This window comes from Scyliorhinus canicula, chromosome 18 (genome assembly GCF_902713615.1).
Source record: "Scyliorhinus canicula chromosome 18, sScyCan1.1, whole genome shotgun sequence".
Lineage (NCBI taxonomy): Eukaryota > Metazoa > Chordata > Chondrichthyes > Carcharhiniformes > Scyliorhinidae > Scyliorhinus > Scyliorhinus canicula.
In genome coordinates, this window is record NC_052163.1 from 55393772 (window position 1) to 55414507 (window position 20736).

The 20736-nt window shown below is 47.1% G+C and overlaps 1 protein-coding gene across 10 annotated transcripts in view; it reads right to left on the minus strand.

The window, feature by feature from the left end:
* The window catches only part of LOC119953289 (myosin-16), a 456622-nt gene that overhangs the window by 151019 nt on the left and 284867 nt on the right, over positions 1 to 20736 (minus strand). For all 10 annotated transcript variants that reach the window (XM_038777389.1, XM_038777388.1, XM_038777387.1 and 7 more), the window contains one exon: positions 12933 to 13023. In XM_038777389.1, coding sequence (XP_038633317.1) covers positions 12933 to 13023 — 91 coding nt within the window. The remainder of the gene's footprint in view (positions 1 to 12932; positions 13024 to 20736) is intronic.

Sequence of the window (20736 nt, forward strand, 5' to 3'; positions counted from 1 at the left end):
TATAGGAAGTTGAAGAGACATTTGAGTGTCCATAGCTCCCATACTGCCAGACCTATTTATGTGATCAGGTGAATACTAAAACTGACCCTGTAAGAAAGCCAGAGTTGAACTTAAAAGAGCTCAGAAATGAGAAATGCCTGGGCTGAAGCATTTCGGCTGTGAAGGGAGGCAGATTTGGCTGGGGTTGTTTTTCTTCAAGCAGAGAAGGCCGAGGGGGAACCTGATCGAGGTGTACAAAATTATAAAGGACATAAACAGGATAGATAGGAATAACCTTTTCCCCTTGGTAGAAGGGTCAATAACCAGGGAGCATAGATTAGAGGTAAGGGGGCAGGAAATTTGGAGGGAAAATGTTTTCACCCAGAGGCTGGTGGCAATCAGGAACTCACGGCCTGAAAAGCTGATAGAGGCGGGAAGCCTCGACATTTAAGAAGCATTTAGATAAGCACCTGAAAAGCCTCAGCATACAAGGATATGGACCAAGTGCTGGAAAATTGAACTAAAAAAAAACAATAGATGCTTGATGGCCGGCAGAAACACAATGGGCCGAAGGGCCTCTTTTTGTGCTGTAAAACTCTACAGCTCCAGATCATCGATTCAAAACATTTTCTGTAATTTATGACATTAGAAGGATGATTTTTGTTTGTCTAAAGCACATCCTATTCTCCGCAACACCCCCACCCTCCCATGTCACAACCACCTGCATGCTGGAAAATGGGATGAGATACAACTCTTTTTTAATCTTGCTTCGGCTGAGCCACCCTAAGCCTGCTCACTTTAATTTTCAAACAGGCATCAAAATGGGTGAAACGGGATCCATGCTGATTGTAGGAGCCTAATGCAATTGATAAATTGACTTCCTAAAAATAAAAATGCGTGGCACTAATTCTTGTTGTCGGAGGAATATGAAGCAAGCTCAGTGGGCCCTCCGACCTAAAATCACTCCGTCTGGATCCAAGAAGAAATTACCAACCAAATTCCCTATCCTAAAGAGATAGATACAGAGAGAGTGGATGTCCGAGCAATGGTTTTCAAAAATTCTTTTGATTCAGGAATGGTCCCACTAAGGTTGGAAGTTGGCAAATGTTACAGCACTTTCAAGAAAGGAGGAACAGAGAAATTAGTGAACAACAGGCAGGTTAGCCTCTCAGTTGCAGGAAAAATGTTAGAATCTATCTTTTGTGAGGGGCACGAAGAATCCAGCACGAGTTGAAGGACAGAAAGAAATAACATTTATTTATAATAACAAATATATACAACAGCAACAACTCCCTTGCTGCTCACTCCTCTCTCGCTGGTTCCAAACTGACCAGCTATATTTATGCAGAGAATGGGGGGGTGGGGGGAGTATGAGCCCCCCCCCCCCCCCCCCCAATTGGGGAAGCTCATACTCCCATAGGATTGTGGGATTATCATTAGTCCCCAGCCAGTGGTAGGCAGGCAGGTTATAACATCCCTCCCCCCAAAGTCCAAGGAATCCACCGAAGACCCTGGCGAAGGAGGGCTTTGGACTTGTTTTGCCACAGGCCGGACACCATTTGCACGAGGCGTTGGATCGGGCAGCGTGTAACGAGACGGAGAACGGCACTTCCATGATGAACAGCATAATGGTTGTACATCCACGGCCCGTGGGCCTGAGGACTCCCCCACTGAGGCGTCCAGTGTCTCTATTTCAGAGTAGGAGTCCGCTGCCTCCGTCATCTCGGCGTCTCTATTTCCACGCGGTTCTGCAACGACCTCCGCAGGCTTCGAGTTCGGCACCAGAGGAAGATTGTGAGGAATACTTTCCATTGTGTCTGGTCTCTGTGGCTGTAGAAATGAGCTTCGGGGGTGGGGAATCTTTGGAAGAGATGGTCTTCTGAACCATCTTCTGGATGGTCTACATGCTTGCGCTGGAGACGACCCTGTGCTTGCACCTAGTTAAGAGATAGGGCCCGTTCGGCAAAAGATAATGCGACGGACCAACTGGGCACCACCAGCAAAATTTCGAACAAACACTGGGTCACCGGGCTCAAGCTGCCAAATCGGCCAATGCTGAGAAAAACCTGCCGTTCTTGAGTGCAGCGTACTTTTGCACCAACGTCCAGGAAAACCATGCTAAGGCGGGTGCGAAGTCGCCGGCCCATTAGGAGTTCTGTGGGAGCTATCCCAGTCACCGCATGTGGAGTGGAACTATATGAAAACAAAAAACGAGCCAGTCTCATGTCCATAGACCTGGAAGACTGCTTCTTTAGGGCTTGTTTGAATGTCTGCACTGCGTGCTCCACCAATCCATTGGAAGCCGGGTGGTATGGAGCGGTGCGGATATGGCGTATGCAATTCATCTTAATGACCTCGCAAAATCCTCACTTGTGAATGGAGTCCCATTGTCCATGACCATCACCTCGGGGAGGCCATGCGTACTGAAAGACAAACGCATCTTCTCGATTGTTGCGCAAGACGTTGTGCCCAGCATCTTATGCACCTCTAACTATTTAGACTGGGCATCGATTAAAAGAAGGAACATGGATCCTTGAAAAGGGCCGGCAAAACCCGCATGCTAGCCCACCCAAGGCCACCCTGGCCATTCCCAGTGATGTAAGGGTGCGGCCAGCGGAAGCTTCTGATGCTGGAAAATGGAGCAGTATTGGGCCACCTTCTCAGTGTCGGTGTCGAGGCCTGGCCACCAGACATTACACCAGGCCAACACTTTCATTTTGGTCACAACTGGATGCCCATTGTGCAAGTCCCTTAGTATCATCTCCCATCCTTTTTCCGGGACAATCACACGCTTCCCCCACAAGAGGATACCGTCTTCCATGCTAAATTCTGACTGCTTGAAGGAAAATGCCCACAACTCACCTGGGAGCTGTCTATGTTGCCCACCATAGAGGACGATGTGCCGAACCTTTGATAGGACTGGCTCCGTCTGGGTCCATTCACGGATCTGTGATGCTGTGACAGGCAAGGAGTCCATAAAATTTAGGGTTGCAACCACTTCACTGGTCGTGTGGGTTGACATGGGGCCGGTCGACAAAGGCAATCAGCTCAGTGCTATCTGGGTTCCTGGTTTGTGCTCCAGAGAATACTCGTAGGCAGCGAGCAACAAAGCCCAGTGCTGGATCCGTACGGAAGCAATGGGCGGTATTGGCTTATCCTCTCGGAAAAGTCCCAGCAGAGGCTTCTGATCAGTCACGATAGTGAAGTGGCGGCCATACACGTACTGGTGGAAGGGTTTCACCGCAAAGACCACCGTCAGACCCTCCTTCCCGATCTGTGCGTACTTCATTTCCACTGCAGTCAATGTGCGGGAGGTGAAAACTATCGGCCACTCGGCCCCGTTCTCCATCTTGTGGGACAGGACGGCCCCAATACCATACGGGGATGCATCACACGCGATGAGCAAAGGCTTTCCAGGATCATAATGGGTTACTAACCGAGAAGATGACAATTGTTGTTTTACCCGCCGGAAAGAGGTTCCTTGCAGCTGACCCCAAACCCAGGTGTGATTCTTCTTTAGCAGAAGGTGCAACGGGGCCAGCCTTGTTGCCAGATTGGGGAGGAACTTCCTGTAATAGTTTACGAGGCTGAGAAAAGAACGAAGATGCAAAGTGTCAGTCGGGGCGAGGGCCTGTTGAATTGCGCGCACCTTCTCTGCAAAGGGGTGCAAACCTTCACGGTCCACCTGATAACCCAGGTAGATTACTTCCTTCACCTGAAAGAAGCACTTTGTGCAACGTAAATGGACTCCAGCCTCTGACAAGCGTCTAAGGACGGCTTCCAAATTTTCCAAAAGCCCATTGTGCAAGTCCCCTAGTATCAGCTCCTGTCCTTTTTCCGGTACAATCACACGCGTCCCCCACAAGAGGATACCATCCACGCTGAATTCTGACACCTTGGAAGAAAATGCCCACTACTCGCCTGGGAGCTGTCTATGCTGCCCACCATGGAGGACTATGTGCCGAACCTTTGACAGGACTGGCTCCGTCTGGGTCCACTCACAGATCTGTGATGCCATGACAGGCAAGGAGTTTATAAAATTTAGGGTTGCTCCTCCAACGTCCGTGTAATCAAAACATCATCCAAGTAGACAGCAACACGCGATAAGCCTCTCAAGATGCCCTCCATATGCGTCAAAAAATATCGCAGGCAGAGGATACCCCAAATGGCAACCGTGTATATTCATACAGGCCCCGGTGTGTATTGATAGTTACATATGGCCGGGAGGCAGGGTCCAGCTCCAACTGTAGGTCGGCTTGACTCATATAATTTTGTGAATGAGAATCCGCCTGCAAGCTTCGCGTAGAGATCCTCTAAGCAGGGCATTGGATATCGGTCGAGCCGGGAAGCCGTATTCACTGCAAGTTTATAGTTGCCGCACAAGCAAACTGTGGCATCTTGTACAATTGGTGCTGCCCAGTCAGCGAAACGGACGGGCCTGACAATACCCAAGGTCTCCAAACAAGTGAGTCCTCCAAACGTCTACCTTCTAAAGCAAGGCGCAAGGCACTGGGCGCACCCAAAAATAGCGCGGCATGGCTCCTGGTTCGACTTGGATACGGGCTACGGCCCCTTTTATTTTCTCCAAACCGGGCTGGAATACATCTGGGTGCCTTCCTAGCACCTCAGTCACCCCTCCAGAACCTGATTGGAGGATGTGCTGCTACTGCAGCCACAAATGGCACAACCAGTCCCTACCCAACAGGCTGGGCACATAGCCGCACACCACGATAAGTGGGAAACGCCCCTCCTGGCATCCATAAACAACAGGACTGATCGTAGTTCCTACAATGTCCAATGGTTCTCCAGTGTAGGTGGCCAACCTGGCCTGTGTGTCAGTTAATGTAAGGGTCTGTATACCCTGCCTGATGCGGTCGAATGTCCTCTGGGCGATCACGGAGACTGTTGCACCAGTGTCCAACTCCATCTCAAGCGGGTGACCAGACCCATACTGTCATCTTAATGGGGGCCACACGGGGATCTGTCACACAATGCAGCTGCAGGAAGTCATCCTCCGTCTCCACGTCCTCGGGAGTAGTCGCCGCAGGTTCATCCAGATAGAAGGTACAGTCCCTGGGCTGGCCCCAGTTTCTGTTGGAATGGCGGCATCTCTGGCGCCCCCAGGACCGGCGTCCGCGACGGGGTCAGCTGCCACAAGTCCGAAACGGACATGGCTCCTCATCCTTTGGTTCTGGAGAAGGCTCCCTTCGGGGAGGAACATCCGACGGCTACTGGTGTCGATCCGGACGTTGCCTCGCCCAAGGTATTGCAGGGGTGCGGCGAGATGCCTTTGGATGGAAGGGGTTCCATTCCCTGTAGCTCCTGCACTCTCTATTCTGCGCTCTCTTGGGACAATACTATTTGAATGGCCAGCTAACAACTTTCTCTGGGTGGCTGCATTGTTAATAACACAAACCAAACGGTCAGGTAACATTTCTGACAAGGTCTCACCATAGTCACAGCACTCCGCAATCCTGCGTAGCCTGGATAGAAACTCTGCAAGGGATTCTCCTGGGGTCCTCTCAGCGGTATTAAACCGGTAACGCTGGACTACGTGGACGGGGTTGGGTTAAAATGTTGCCGCACTAAGTTCACAAGTTCATCAAATGCCTTGGTGCCTGGCGCAGCTGGGTACGTAAGGCTCCTAATCACCCCAAACGTATGCGGGCCACAGGCGGTGTGCAAAATGACCACCTGGAGCTCGTTTTCAGTGATGTTGTTTGCCGTACAAACAGTTGTGCGTACTGGTTCCAACTTTCCAGCGCAGCATCAAAAACATCCAAACGTCCATACAGAGGCACGGTGTAACAGAAAAACAACTTCCAACCTATATCCAACAAAAATCCAGGGAGGTGGCTTCAGCAGTGTAGATAGCTATCCACTTTAACCCTCGTCGCCAGTTTTGTGAGGGCCACAAAGAATCCAGCACGAGTTGAAGGATAGAAAGAAATAACATTTATTTACAATAAAAAACATATACAACAGCAGCAGCAGCAACAATTTCCTTGCTGCTCACTCCTCTCTAACTGTTTCCAAACTGGCCAGCTTCATTTATGCAGGAATTTGATAATGATTTCTCCGCCACCTCCCCCCCCCCTCATTGGGGAAAGCTCATACTCCCAAAGGATTGTGGGATTTCCATTAGTCCCCAGCCAGTGGTAAGCAGGCAGGTTATAACACTATCATAAAGGAATTCTTAACAATGCACTCAAAAACACAGCATGATGAGAACAAGTCAACACAGGGCACGATTTAACTCCCAAAAAAAACAGAGTTCCACTCAGGGCGCAAATAGCGGGTTGGCACCTGCAATGCCGAAAACAATCCCGCTATCAAAGAGGACACTATTTTGAACGCCCTTCCGAGGCTTCACTTAACTCACTTCCTGCACCAATAAGCCAAGCTTGTCAGTGCAGGAAGAGGTCAGGATGCCATTTTTAAATGCCGCTGTGATCTCTCAAACCCCCACCGATTCCCCACTGCAGCCTGTCTAAGGAGAACCTCTTGGGGGTTCCTGGAGAACCTCCCTCACCCTGCCTTTTTAAGGGCAGGGCACCCCTGGTCCCGATCCCTGGCACTGCTGGCCTGGCACCCTGGCAGTGGCACTGCCAGCACCACCCAGGCACCTGGGCAGTGCTACCCTGGCATGGCATTGCTACCCAGATACCCGGCCAGTGCCCACAAGGGAGTATTAGGGTACCACCCTGTCCAGAGCCTGATCACCCGGAGGCCTCCAATAGCCTGGGAGATCCCCCCCTCCCCCCCCCCCCCCCCACTTCCAGTTCACCTATTAGCTCACTTAAATATGTAAAAGATCTCGCTGAGAAATTAGGAGTGCCGCAAATCTCACGAGTGGCCTCTCGTGAGATTTAAACACCTTGCCGCGTCACCAGCTCGGGTGCAAGAAGGCCATTTGATCACGCCCATTGCTTTACTAAATGATAAATCCTGTTTGTTTTCTGAGTATATAGTTATTAGGGTAGATAAAGAGGAACTTTTAGGTAGATTTCCAAAATAAATCCGATAAGGTGCTGCATAAAAGGTTAGGCAAAATACCGGCTCATGGAATTGAGGGTAATACATTCGCATGATAGCGGATTGGTTTGATAGAGGATTGGTTTGTTAACAGAGAGAAGTCAAAGACTGGGCATTAACAAGGCTTTTTAAAGTTGGAAGCCAGTGAATAATGGAGTGCTGCAACGATCAGTGGCCTTAGCTACTTAATCTACATTAATGACTTAGATGATGAGGCAAAGTAATGTATCTAAATTGACTGACGTTATCAAAGTGGCAAGGTATGTTGCAGGGAGTACACAGATGGCTAGTGTGTGGGCAGCTGAAGTATAATATCGGGGATTGTGAAGCTACTCAATTCGGTCATAAGAATAAAAATGTAGGACTTTTTAAAAATTGAGAACGATTAATTTTCAAAAATTGTGCTTGTACAAGGAATGCAGAAAGTTAGCAGAAGCAACATTTTTTTTTATTCATCCATGGTGTGTGTCTCTGGCTGGGCCAGCATTTATTGCCCATTTAAAAATCAACCACACTACATTGCTGGTGGGTCTGGAGTCACATGTAGGCCAGACCAGGTAAGGATGACAGATTTCCTTCCCTAAATTACATTAATGAACCAGTTGGTTTTTAACAATAATTGACAATGCTTTCATGGTTGTCATTAGGCTTTAATTCCAGATTTTTATTGAATTCAAATTCCACATCTGCCCTGGTGGGATTCAAACCCAGGTCTCCAGACCATTACTCTCTGGATTACTAGTCCGGTGACAATACCACTACGCCACCACCTCCCAGGTTGGTCTTTATTACAAGGGTATTGGAGTACAAGATTAAAGACATCTTGTACAAGGTTTTGCCGAGACTGATCTGGAATACTGAATGCAGTTTTGGTCTTCACATTTCAGAAAGGGTATACTTGCATTGGAAATGGTACAGCGATTGGAGACGGTGCAGAGAAGGTTCACTACATTGGTTCCTGGGATGAGGGGGATGTCCTAAAATGAGGCTGAGGAGGGCGACACGGTGGCACAGTAGTTAGCACTGCTGCCTCATGGCACCGAGGACCCCGGTTCGATCCCAGCCCTGGGTCACTGTCCATGTGGAGTTTGCACATTCTCCCCATGTCAGTGTGGGTTTTACCCCCACAACCCAAAAAGATGTGCAGAGTAGGTGAATTGGCCACACTAATATTGCCCCTTAATTGGGGGAAAAAAGAATTGGCTATTCTAAATTTATTTTTTAAAAAATAAAGAGGCGGAGTAAAATGACCTCATTCTCTGGAGTTCAGACGAATGGGCGGCAAACTTACTGAAACCTTCAAAATTCTGAAGGGGTTTGACAGGGTGGATACAGAGATCGGTCGGTTGAGGAATCTAAAACACGGGGTCCTCACGATAAGGAGGCCGATCGTTTAGGACAGAAATGAGGAGAAATTACTTCACTTAAAGGGTTGCGAATGTTTGAAATTCTTTATCCCAGAGGGGTTGTGTACCCTTCGTTCCATTGTTGAATACATTTTAGGGTGGGACAGACAGATTTTTGGTCTCTCAGGGAGTTAATGGATTTGGGGAGCAGGCAGCAAAGTGGAGTGGGTGCAAAAGATCAACTGTGATTTTATTGAATGGCGGAGCAGGTTGGATGGCCTCCTCCTGTTTCTAGTTCTTATGTTCTAAACCCTGCCCGACTGATGAGCTACCTGCAAATTCCTATCAAATAAACCCCAAAGGCAAAAATTATCTCTCTCTCTCTGATAGACGTGATTGGATGGGCTGCGTCATTGGCTGGGATTCTCCGGCCTGGCCAGCTGTGGGACTGGAAATTCCGGCCCAAAGTCAACAGGTGTTTGGCTAGTCCATCACATTTTCCATCCTGCCTACGGCGATTCCCGCCGCGTATATGAGTGGATAATCCTGGCCAATGTTTCGCTCCCCACACCCACCCAATGTCTGCTTGACATGAAAATTGACCCCAATGGCTGTATTGTGGGATCATAACCAGTGTGTCACAAAGTGCAGTGTGAAGACATTTTCTCTTCTGTTTTTTTTCACCATTGTCTAAACTTTCACTTTATCCCCAGAATAAAGCTACACACAGGTTCTGGGGGTTTATACAGAGTCTATGAGTAATTAGAGACCAGCTGTTTGAAAATAATACAATTAGGTTCTGATAAAATCGAGATGTGCAAATTAGTGTTTCCAGGAAGACCTTAAATATTATGATTTGCACAATTGTGAAAACCACTCGTCTGACTAAGACAGGACCGATTTGACAAATGTTGGTGAAGTGTTGCCATCTTAAAGCAGCGAATCAGTGAGAAGAGTGAGCTCAGAAACTCTGACACATTAAAAGAAAAATAGAACAAGCAGATCTACCTCCTCTCTGCTCAACATCACTGCCTCCTCTGAGAACCTGGTTATTGTCCACTCGCTTTTAAGTGTAAATGAACATGTTAAAAGACAAAATTTGTGTCAAAGGAAAATGTTATTTGGCAATAAAGTGGTAAAGTACAGGCATTGGGTGGAATTCTCAGAAAAAATTATTTCAGTGTAATTTTGGGTGTGAAAATCACACGCAATTCCGATCATCCTGTACTTAGTCATTTTTTTTTGGAGAGGGGCATGTTTTATACTGATGTTGAGGGGGACGGGGTCTAAACACTGGCAGGTTCAGCTCCTTGGACATCAGAGTGCCCTTCTGATCTGAGAATAATGCTACAGAACCCTCTTTTCCTGCCAGCAAAGAACCCATCCACCCCAACATCAGGCCCTCCAGAAAATTGCCCATACTAGTGTTCCTCCCCCCTCCACCCCCAGGTGTGGTCATCATGTCTGGTTTCCATTTGTGGAGACCAGACGTGACTCACGGCGGCTTCCATGGGGGAAATAGGTTGAGATGGAGGGTATGAGGCCTATGGGGGTGGGCAGAAACACATGTTGGCATTGAGGGTTTCAAAGGCTATGGAAGATGGCCAGGCATGGAGGGCAATAAGATGGGCAGAAGGGCAATCAGCTGGCATGTAAGGAGTGAATGACCACTGAGGATGGTGGCATGGGTTGGCATAGATGGGGCTGTCAAGTTCAATAGAAAAAAGGTGGAAACGAATGATACAGAAGCTCAACTTTTAACTTTACAAGTGTATTCTTTAAGCAGCCCAGTGCCATCTAATGATTCCCTACATCCAGCTGTCTCTATTAAAACTCTCGATTCAATGCTCATTACCTGTCCTTAGCAATTCAATTGCATTAACAAGGTATTTGTTAAAGGATACAATTGCTGAGACATTGACTGGAGCTTGGGGAGTGTGAGGGGGGAGTGCTGGAGGGCTGTTTTATGGTTTTCTATGCATCTTTTAAAACTTTGATACAGGTCCGGTGTATCAAGGAAGGCCATCCACCCAGCCTGATTCTGCACACAGCATCCTCCACACCCTCTCCGAGGTTGGGAGGGAACCCTGACAGAGAATACAGAACCCTCTAAAACAAAGGGAATAAGAACAAGTCAGGTCTAGAAAGGTCTATTGCTGTCGAAGCCAAGAAATTCCATAGTTTAAAATGCAGTAGTTAAAGTAGGACCTCACACAAATTGGGTGCAATTTACCGGACTCACTGCGCTCGATTTGGTGACACAACGAGGCTGTTGAATCTAGTGAGATCTGTGACGCTCAAAATGTCTCTTGAGATTCAACAGATTCGCGCGAGACGTTGCGATCTGGATCTCGCCCTAACTGGGCAAGATCCAGATTAGCATATTTAAGAGAGCCATTAGGCTCATTTAAATATGCCTGCAACTGATTCTCCTGGAGCCCAGGACCTAATGGCCATGCGTGAGAGACCTCGCCATGGTACCATTTAGCACTGATCCACACAAACATGGATCAGGCGCAATGCCACCTGGTGGGGTCTCCCATGATGCCATGGTGCTAGGCTGGCAGTGCCAAGATGCCCATGCTAGGGATCAGGCCCAGGGTGCCTTGCTCATAAGAGGTGGGGTGAGGGAGGCTTGAGGACCACACAACAGGTACGTAGGGTGCAGTGGGGGGCTCATGAGGCCACGGTGGGGTCGCTGAGGAGGGTCAAAAGATTGGGGTAACCTTTAAAAATGGCGCCATGTTCCATGAGTACTCTTGCTGCACTGGCGAGCTTAGCTCATCACTGAAAGAAATGATGGAAGTGTAAACAAAAGAAATGACAAAGTACAGTTGCACAGCGGGTGTTTCTCACCCCTCCAGACGCCAAGAGACACCACTCAATGCGCCCTAAATTGGACTCTATTTTTGTCCCGTTGAATCGCACCCATTATGTAGGTGTACAGATAAGGTTGACCAGAACATGCCTTCAAATTAAAACACAAAGGCAGAATGTGCAGGCATAAATTTTACGTAATGAGAAATAATGTTGAAGCAATTACCTGCAGGAACATCTGTACTGAAAGAGGGATAAATGTTTAATCCAATTTGTCAGGTAGGTTACCTTAGTGATATTCAAAATGTGGCTAGACTTTATAAAGGGGAGAGGGGATACCAGCGGTGATAAGTTTCAATGTTTCCGATGTTATTCATAAATATAAATTTGGCTCTTGATCCTTGGCAACTGCTAACTTTATAGAATACGCAGTTCTACCTGTTTTTATCATTTCAGAAGTATTGCAGACTCACAATGGAGTACAAGATGATATGCAAAGAATTTGGTGTTGGCACTATAAACTATCAGTTTACAAGAAAGTAATTTGCAGGTTAAAAGGAAATTCCAGTCCTGTTCATCTGTGATCATATTCCAGTCAATGCCACATTGTTGGGTAACTTCACCACACCCATAACTCAAAGTGAGTTTGATAACAATGGAGCACTTTATTTCTGAGAATTCATAGGTACATGGGCATGGCATAATGTCACCCTATTTCTCCATTATTCAGCTTGCTGATACAGTAGATCAGTGGCCAGTTTAATGTGACTAGTTCCTAATATTTGTGTTAACCAATGAATGTAACAGAAAGGGTGCAGTATTCTTCTATCATTGGGTGTTGTAAAATCAAATACCACCTCAGTTACTATGTGAAACACAAGCATTTCAGTTATCTCACTGCCTACTACTGGATCCCAGATGCAGACCGCAGTTAAGATAGTGCAACTTCAGTGTACCTCATCACCCCCCCTGATTTTTTTTTTTCTTTATTCTTTCATGGGAAATGGGTGTAGCTGGCAAGGCCAACATTTGTTGCCTGTCCCTAATTGAACTGAGTAACCAGCTAAGCCATTTCAGAGGGCCATTTGTTGTCAACCACATTGCTGTGGGCCTGGAGTCACACATAAGCCAGACCACTTAAAGATGGTGGATTTCCTCTCCAAAAAAGGGCATATCACTATTACCGAGGTTAGCTTTTAATTCCAGATTTTATTAATTGAATTCAAATTCCACCAGCTACCATAGTGGGATTTGAACCCCTGTCCCCAGAGCATTGGTCAGGTTCAGTGACATTGCGACTATATCACCATCTCTCTGCTCCACCCTACATGGCCTGAACAACAATCCTTAAATTACCCACTGGGGACAGTTGAAAACAAAGGCTCAGCAAATGCAGTTGTTACTCTTGTGGGTCCAGGAGAAGCAGGTATGCGCCTTTTCTAACCAAAAAGTTTGAAGCAACGTACAGGGGTTGGCATATCCCATACTTGTTATCCAAAGCTACAGTGGGGCATTCATTTGGGGATCAAAAGGTACCATTTAGTTGCTGCCCTAAGCTGAATTTGGGTTGGGTTCCGACAGGCGCACAGAGCCAAGGCTCCACATGCTTTGCACCCATTGTGAGCAAAAGTCACATTTAGCCTTCAGTTTTTCTGCTGATTATTCAAGTCCTGGGTTTTCAGGTCCTGGGGCGGGTTGGGTGGTTACCACATGGGTAAAGAAAACATCATGCAGCATCCAGTTTGGGGAATTTACCTGGTATTCCTTGATCTTCCTCTGAAGAGTAGCAGTTAGCGATTGTTCATCTTCCAGTTTAGTGCTCACTGTGTTTATCTCCAGCTCCTTCCTGAAAACAGAAGAAAACACATTTACACACGGAAGGCAAAGACCCTCAAGCTTTTCACAAGGAAGAACATCTGGCAACCACATCTTCATTCATAAATGAAACAGAGAATTCAGTCCTTAAAGATGCATTTACCAGAGCTAAACCTTTCAGGGGAGAGGTCATTAACAACTCAACAAATGTAAAATATGGTCCAGTGAAGTAACAAATAGATAGTGTTCTAATGTTGCCACTGTGTCTGACATTTGATTTGTTGAAATTTAAGAAATGAGGTGATCTTGGAGGTTGAATGCTTGTGGCTTGTTACAGTTGCAAAAGTCAAAAGGAATGAATATTTCACACCCATTGGACGGGATTCTCCGTTGCCCGACGCCGAAATAGTGTTTTTCGATCGGGCAGAGAATGGGCTACAAAACCCAAAATTGGGGCTGGTGCCGGTTTGACGCTGGCCAGCCACGCTCCGCCCCCTCCAAATCTGCTGCTGCAACGGCGTTGGCGTGTTACCGGCCGGTCGATCGGTGATGCTCCGCTCCCAATGGGCGAGTTCCCAACGGCTTGGGACACATGTGGTCTCAGCTGTGGGGGAATGTGACATAGCGGCTGTTGACTGCGTCCAGTGCCGCCAAACGCGTTTGGGATCCATGTTGCTGGCCGGGGGCCTTCTGACAGGGCTCATGGGACTGGTGGGAGTGGCTGGTGGGGTCGCGAATGGCGGGTTGGGTCTGTGGACGGCTGGCGTCATGTTGTATGGCACAACCACTGCAAGTCGTCAGCCGTGCGTATGCGCTGCCTGGCCATTCTCCCGGCGTTTTCCGTGTGGGAGGCGGGAGTTTCACCCAGCCAGTGGCGTGCAGAGGGGGGGGCCGACGGTGCGTTGGCCCCGGGCATCCATTGGATGAGGGCAGTGGCGTGCAGAGAATGGATCGTGCCTGCGCACTGCGGTCGCCGCTGGTGAAGAGGCGGCTTTCCACTCGGCGGCTGGAGCGGGAAAAGAAAGGGCGCGAGTTCTCCCGAATCGACGGCAGTGCCACCATGGGTGCGTTTTCTTTATTCTTTATCTTTATCTTTTGATCCATTTTAAAACTCTTCTCTGCACCCTCTCTATAGCTGTCAATTTACTAAACTGTCGTGCCCAGAATTTGACATTTGGGCCAGGGGCACCCATTTGGGACAGAACCAGTATTTTATAAAGATTCATCATGGCCTCTTAACTTTTGCCCTCTTACCCTTTATACTTAAAGCCCAGGGTCCTATAAATGGGAGATTCTCAGAGACTTGACTGCAAGCTACTGGAGCTCGGATCTTGAACAGAGCTTTTATATCTGGATTTGGGGACCCTTTATGCACTGGCATAGTGCAAAAACAGGCCCCACATGACCAGGGTTTTGTGAAGAAGAAGGGATCTGGAAATGTGTCAACTGTGAATATTATATTTGTGGAAATTGGGTGAAGTAATGCCGGTGTTTGATGAGACTTGGGGCTAAAGCTTTAGAGAAATTAAGATGGAATTTGATTTGAAGAAGTTCAACATTTTGAAGGATATTGTGGCTGAAATGAATGCGATACGTGCTGAATGGGCTGACTGAGAAATGTGTGAGATATGTCTTTGTATCTGCTATGTGTAATTTATCGGTCATATTATTGCAATTTTCCTGTTAATTCATGTTTAATTTACGTTGATTTTGGTGTGATTGCTAATATAAAAGTGAAGTCTTGTATATTGGTCTTAGTTGGGTTGTTTGTAGTTTGTTTCCACAAGGGTCATAACAGTATTTCCATGACGTTGCTGCTCTTATCCTTCTCCATGGGGGTTGCAGAGGAGGGAGGCACAACTTTCGAGACATAACATCTCACCCATTGCTGCAAAGCAAAATGACTGAAGAAGAGAACAATATCCCTAGAATCCCAGCACGAAGGGGAAATTGACTAACTCTTACAGCGCAATTTAACCTCTTCTCCAGATCCAGACTGGACCAGGCAGCCGTCCTATACCTTAGAGATGACAAAGATAAAGAGGTCAGTGAATAGCTCTAGAACGGGTGCAACTACGTTTTTTATAGGTTTTTTGGTGATATTTAATTAAATATTTACGTGGGATGTAGTAAGAGTGAAGCCTGGATGATCAGAGGACTGCTATGGCATTTAATCTCGGAATAGGAGACATTTATTCCTTAACATGCTAATATTCGAATACAGATACCACTAATTTGCAAGTCTATGATATAAATTGCACAAAATTATCAGTGGAGAATCAGTGTGAAATAATTTGATACGAAGGAACAAAGAAATGAAATATGGTTTATCCGTCTGCAACTGACCGATTGTTTACCATTTTCTTCCCATTTTTTTGAGATAGAAAATTGCATTTTCAGTCGCAAGCTGTGAAAGGTCATTTTCAAAACTGAAATTAATAAAAACATATCTGAGGTCTTCTATGTCACAGGAGCGACTGACCAACCTGGCTTTAATAAGCATTGAAAAAGAATTTCTCACAGCTGATGTAAAAAGTGAAGTAGTTCAGGTGTTTTGTGACAGGAGGTATCATTTGGGGAAATAACTTAATAAATTTGATTGATTTATATTAAAATCGAATAAAGCGTTTATTTCATGTTTCATCTGTGTTTATATATTCAAAATGTTTTCCTTTCTCATAATATTTCTCAGTATATTAGGCCTTATACTGGAGTCTTTGGGGCATACAATCAAGATTTGCCCCGGGCATCACCAGACCTCTGCACGCCACTGCACCCAGCGCTGGTGCTAATCCCTCACCAGTCCTTGAATCGGTGAGGATTTCACGCCAATATTTTGGGCGTAAAAGAGCACACATGCTCTGCTAGCATCGGCACTTAGCCGCTGAAACGGAAAATCCAGGCCATTAGCCTTCCATGGGATCTTGCAATCTGAAAATACAACACTACAGAAGATTCTACTGACAACTAACCAGCAATTAGGGGGAGAATATTCTTTCTGCACGGTAGAATGTTTGCAAAAATTCACATTAGGTCCAATGTGTGAGATCAACACATTTTATCACCAGTTTTGTTTATTTAAAAACTGCCAACATTAGGAGGGGGATTCTCTATTCCGGCCTCCTGAAATCGGGAATCCTGGTCGAGCGCTGAATCCGTCCATGAGAATACTCAGGTTGCCCAGAGCTAGAAGGGGCATTTCAGACATGGGACCAAAAGCCTCAGTGTTCAACACGCAAGGCCAGGTTGTCAGTGCTAAAGGGTGGGACCAGAAAATGGGAGTGGGGTGGGGGGGGGGGGGAGGATTGGGTCTCCCTCATGCGTGCGTTGTGGGGGTGACCCATTAATTCTGTGGTGGGTGGAGGGGGGTAAAAGATGCCCCTCTTTGCTGACGGCTTGATGATGCTCCGCTTGTCAGCAGGAGGGGTCAACATTTGCATTGTTTGGGGCCGGGGGGGGGGGGGGGGGGGTCGTGGTGAGGAGGGCCTGTCTCTGGATGCTGGGATTGGGTTGCCCGTTTAGGATGGCGCCAGAGATCTGTAACTGCAGGCTGGCCGGCGTGTTTCCCGCCTCGGCGATGCGCCAAGTGCCAGCAGGAATCATTCCGGTTTATCCGCTGACGGGAGCATTCGTCTCAAAACCAAAGAATCGTGCCCGTAGTTAAAAAATTGAATACAGGTTCGAGAAATTTTGATTGGCCCGTTTAAGTTTTAGTTACGCCATTATTTTGAACCTTAAGTCAATGTTATAAGTTTATTACTATAGTATTTGAAGTCCAAACAATATCGTCAATGAACATGGCAACAGTCCACTCTTTCACTCATTCTTCTTGTCTTTGACCCAGTCAGCAATGTTGTCTTCAAATACTTCACTTCTGGTGCCCAGTTTAACAAGACGGCCCTCACTTGGTTCTGTTCTTTCTGGTGCATTTTTATAATGATTTTTCTTCTCAACCCTGCAGCATCTCAAAAAGTCTCAAGAAGACCAAGGCCACACATAGCCCTGTTTACACACTGGAGACCTCCAGTTTGCACACTGGAGATCGGGCGGCATTTTTGTGGGAGGGTCCCCGACCCCTCCAACTCTCATGCAGGGCACACCTGGCCCAATCGTCAGCTTGCGAGCCTGGCTCCTTGACAATGCCATCTGGGCACCTTGATAATGCCAGGCTGGCACCAAGGTGGCACTGGCAAGGTACCAGGTTGACAGCCAAGGTGCCAGACTGGTAGTGCCAGGGTAGCCAGGTGTACCGGCAGTGACAGGACACCACCCTGCCCAAAGGGCATGCAGCTGGGGGCCCCAATCCCTTGGGAGACCCCCGACGAGTGCACCCAAGGACTCCAAGGTGAAGGGGATTGATGTGTTGGGTATGCTGGGTCTGCGAGGACTGCGTTTACCAGAGCAGTGAGAGAGACAGGCTGCCAACACTTGTAGAAGTACAACTCTATTTTATTGAACTATGAGCTGTTAAACATACTTGCACTGTGGGTTGACACTATGTTGAGTTGACTGAAGACCTGAGGCTAACCTGATCAGACTATCCTGCCAGCACATGGTGGATGTTTGTGTTGCTGGTCACGGGCTCTGGCTGTCTCAGAGGCTGCATCCCAAGAGAGTGGGAAAACTAGTGCCCTCTGGCTTTATAGTGGCCGTGTCCTGTCTGGTGATTGCCTGCTGTGTTCTGTGTGTTGATTGGTCATTCAGTGTGTCAGTCAGTGTCTGTCTATGCACCATCATATACTTGTGTGTATATTATGACAGGGATGAATCCCAAAGACAGCTAATATGCATTATTACAATCAACCCAAGGTGCTGGGATCTAAACCCCTTGCTTTGGAGATCTCGGGCAAAGGCCGTTCAGTTTTGGTCTCCACAAACAGGGACCAGACGGGCCCTATGTTATTCTCCAAGTCTGAATAAAGATTGTAGACTTCCAGTTAACACAAATACTTTATTCAGTGGGTTTGTTCTGTTTCCAGAGCTTAACTAGATATAATACAGTCAAGAGGTATGACCAGTGAAGCTAAGGTAAGCTGCCTATGCTGAGCTGTCTCTGTCTGCTGCTGCTCACTAGCCCTGTGCTTCTGAAAGAGAGGCGGATCCTCCCTTGGGCTGAACCCTTTATACCCGTCTCTGATGCTGCCCTCTAGTGATGCTGTGGCTGTTACATCTGTCTGTAGTCCCTGGTGTATGTGCAGATGTATGTACAGATGTACAGATCACTACATCCCCCCCACCTTTTATTGGACATGTTTTCTCGACTGGCCTCAAGAAAACTGTACATAACAAGTGGTGAGAATATGCAAATCTGCACACTGTGAAAATGATAAAAGTAATACAGAAACAATTAACTGTGTTGTGAGTCCATCGTGAGAAATGTCCATATTCGTCTTGTGCGTGTGTTGAAGTGTCGTCACAAATCTAGCCGGTCGGGTGCCTCACGGCTTCTGCTGGAGCGTCTTAACGGTGGTGGTAGGGATGATGGTTTGATGTCATCAATACTGTCTGGTGTTGTGTGTCAAGGAACGTCCTGTGGACAAATGGACTTGGTCAAGTCCAGTGTGGGAAATACTGCCGTTGTAGGTCCAATTTCTAATAGATCCCGGCGGTTACGTGAAAAAGTACTCCCGCAGACGATTTGACAATGTAGGACCGCGGTGCCTCCTGCCTGATCACCGTGGCTGACTCAGACCATCCGCCTTCTGGGTCCCCGATTCTGATGGTGTCACCTATTGTCAGTGGCTTGAGTGGGATTGCATGTTGATTGTAGTATAGTTTTTGTTTGGAGCATAGTGCCTGCATATCGTCGAGAACCGGTGCGTTGCCGGGGTCTCGGAATTGCTTTGCCGGTAGGGTTGTCTCGATGTCTCTGCCGAAGAGCATTTGCATTGGCGACAGTCCTGAGCTCAATGGGGTTGCTCGGTACGATAACAGAGCTAGGCTGATGTCGGAACGTGACTCGGCTGCTTTGCTGATGAGTCGTTTAATGATGTGGACACCTTTTTCCCCCTGTTCCATTTGATTGCGGGTAGCAATTCTGTGTCGCACCATTGTCTGACCTCGATTTTTTCTTGTGTTTGTGGTATTGATTCTGTATGTCATCGTTCGTGAAAGCTGTTTTGCTTGTTTGTTCTGGAGCAGATGTGAATTTCTGAGATTCTTTATCATGCCTTGGCAGGTTTGTAGTCTTGTCATTGTTTCGCAGTGTGCTGTGGCATCGTCCTTCACGTGCAGAGTTGTACCATGTTGTACAGGTCGTTGTTTCATTGTTGTTGTTTCTGTCATTTCCGTCTTTGTTGTTTTCGTTGTCGTTTTTGTTGTTGTCGTTCTTGTTGTTCTTTTTGTCGCGCTTTTGGTTTCTGTTTTCGTTGTTTTCGCTTTTATTCTTGTTCTTTTTCTTGTCATGCCTGTTGTTTCTGGGATGCTTCTTGTTGCGCTGCATGTTGTTTTTGTTGTTCTGTTGTTGTTTCTGCTGTACTTCTTGCGTTTTTTGTTGTTCTTCTTGCGCTCAATGAGTGTGCCATGTGGATGATTTGAGTCATTGTCACAGTTATTGGTGTCAGTGTCCTTTGTGGTATCTGCTACATTGAGCGTATCTTCTTGAGAATTGTGAGAATGATCTTGTGTTGCATTGATGTTGGTGACATCAGTCATTTGTGGTGGATTCGATTCCTCTTCTTTACTTACTTGGTACTCCTCTTCTCGAGTCATTTCTGGTTCACTTGAATCATTATTGATTTCTAGGTGCTCCTCTTTTGGAGTCAGGTTCATTTGAATCATCTACGATCTCTTTGTTCTCCTTTTCTGGAGTCAAAATCTTCAAGATTTCTATTGATGTGGTCTCTCTGGACTCATGGGTGGCCGTCCTCGGGTTATTGAGTGCTTCTGCGCAGACGAGCTGAGATATGTCAGTCTCGCTGTGATCCTGCACATCTTGTATGAGAATTGTGATTTCTTCATCACTTGTCTCACATACAGTGGGTAGACATTCTGTGTCTTCTTCTGGTGGTTCAAGTAAGTTGATAGATCTTCATGGTCTTGTACATGCATGGCATTCACTATGGAGTATTTGCTTGCTTCCATTTTTGAGTGTCACCGAGCTGTCGTGGAGGCTTGCACCACTCTCTTTGTGGAGGCTTGCGTCGCTCTCTCTGTGGAGTCCGTCATCACTCTCTTTGTGGAGTCGTACAGTGTTCTCGCTGTAGAGTCGATCTGTGCTCTCTCAACGGAGTCGTTCTGTGCTCGTCGTGTTTGTCTTGGGTATTGCTGTCATCCAATGTACCGACGATCTGCCATGGCACCAGGGTATTGGATTCATCTTCCATGAGAAGAGTCGTATTGAGCTTTTCAACCATGTTGCTGATGCTGTGATCAGGATCTCCGAATAACTCAGCCATGTCTGAGCAGTATTGCGTGTATTGTTCGTTGGACAAATCATCGCTTTTTGTTTCGGAGTTGTGATCGTTCTCTTCATGTTCAATGAACAAATCATCTTGTGTGGAGGCTGGGATCCTTCGTGGTGCGTGGATCACTCTCTGTTTCTTGGCGTCAGGCCGCAGCGTAATCCTGCACTCACGAGTCGGGATGTCATATATGCTGGGCCGAAGATTCGCCATTCCGAAGAACTCATCGTCGGAGTCTTCACAGTACAACACCACTAGTTGCGGTTCAGATTTGGTACTGGGGTAGCCACCTCCCAAGATGAAATCTTCGTCTGAGTCGTAGTCTACAAGGACCATATCGT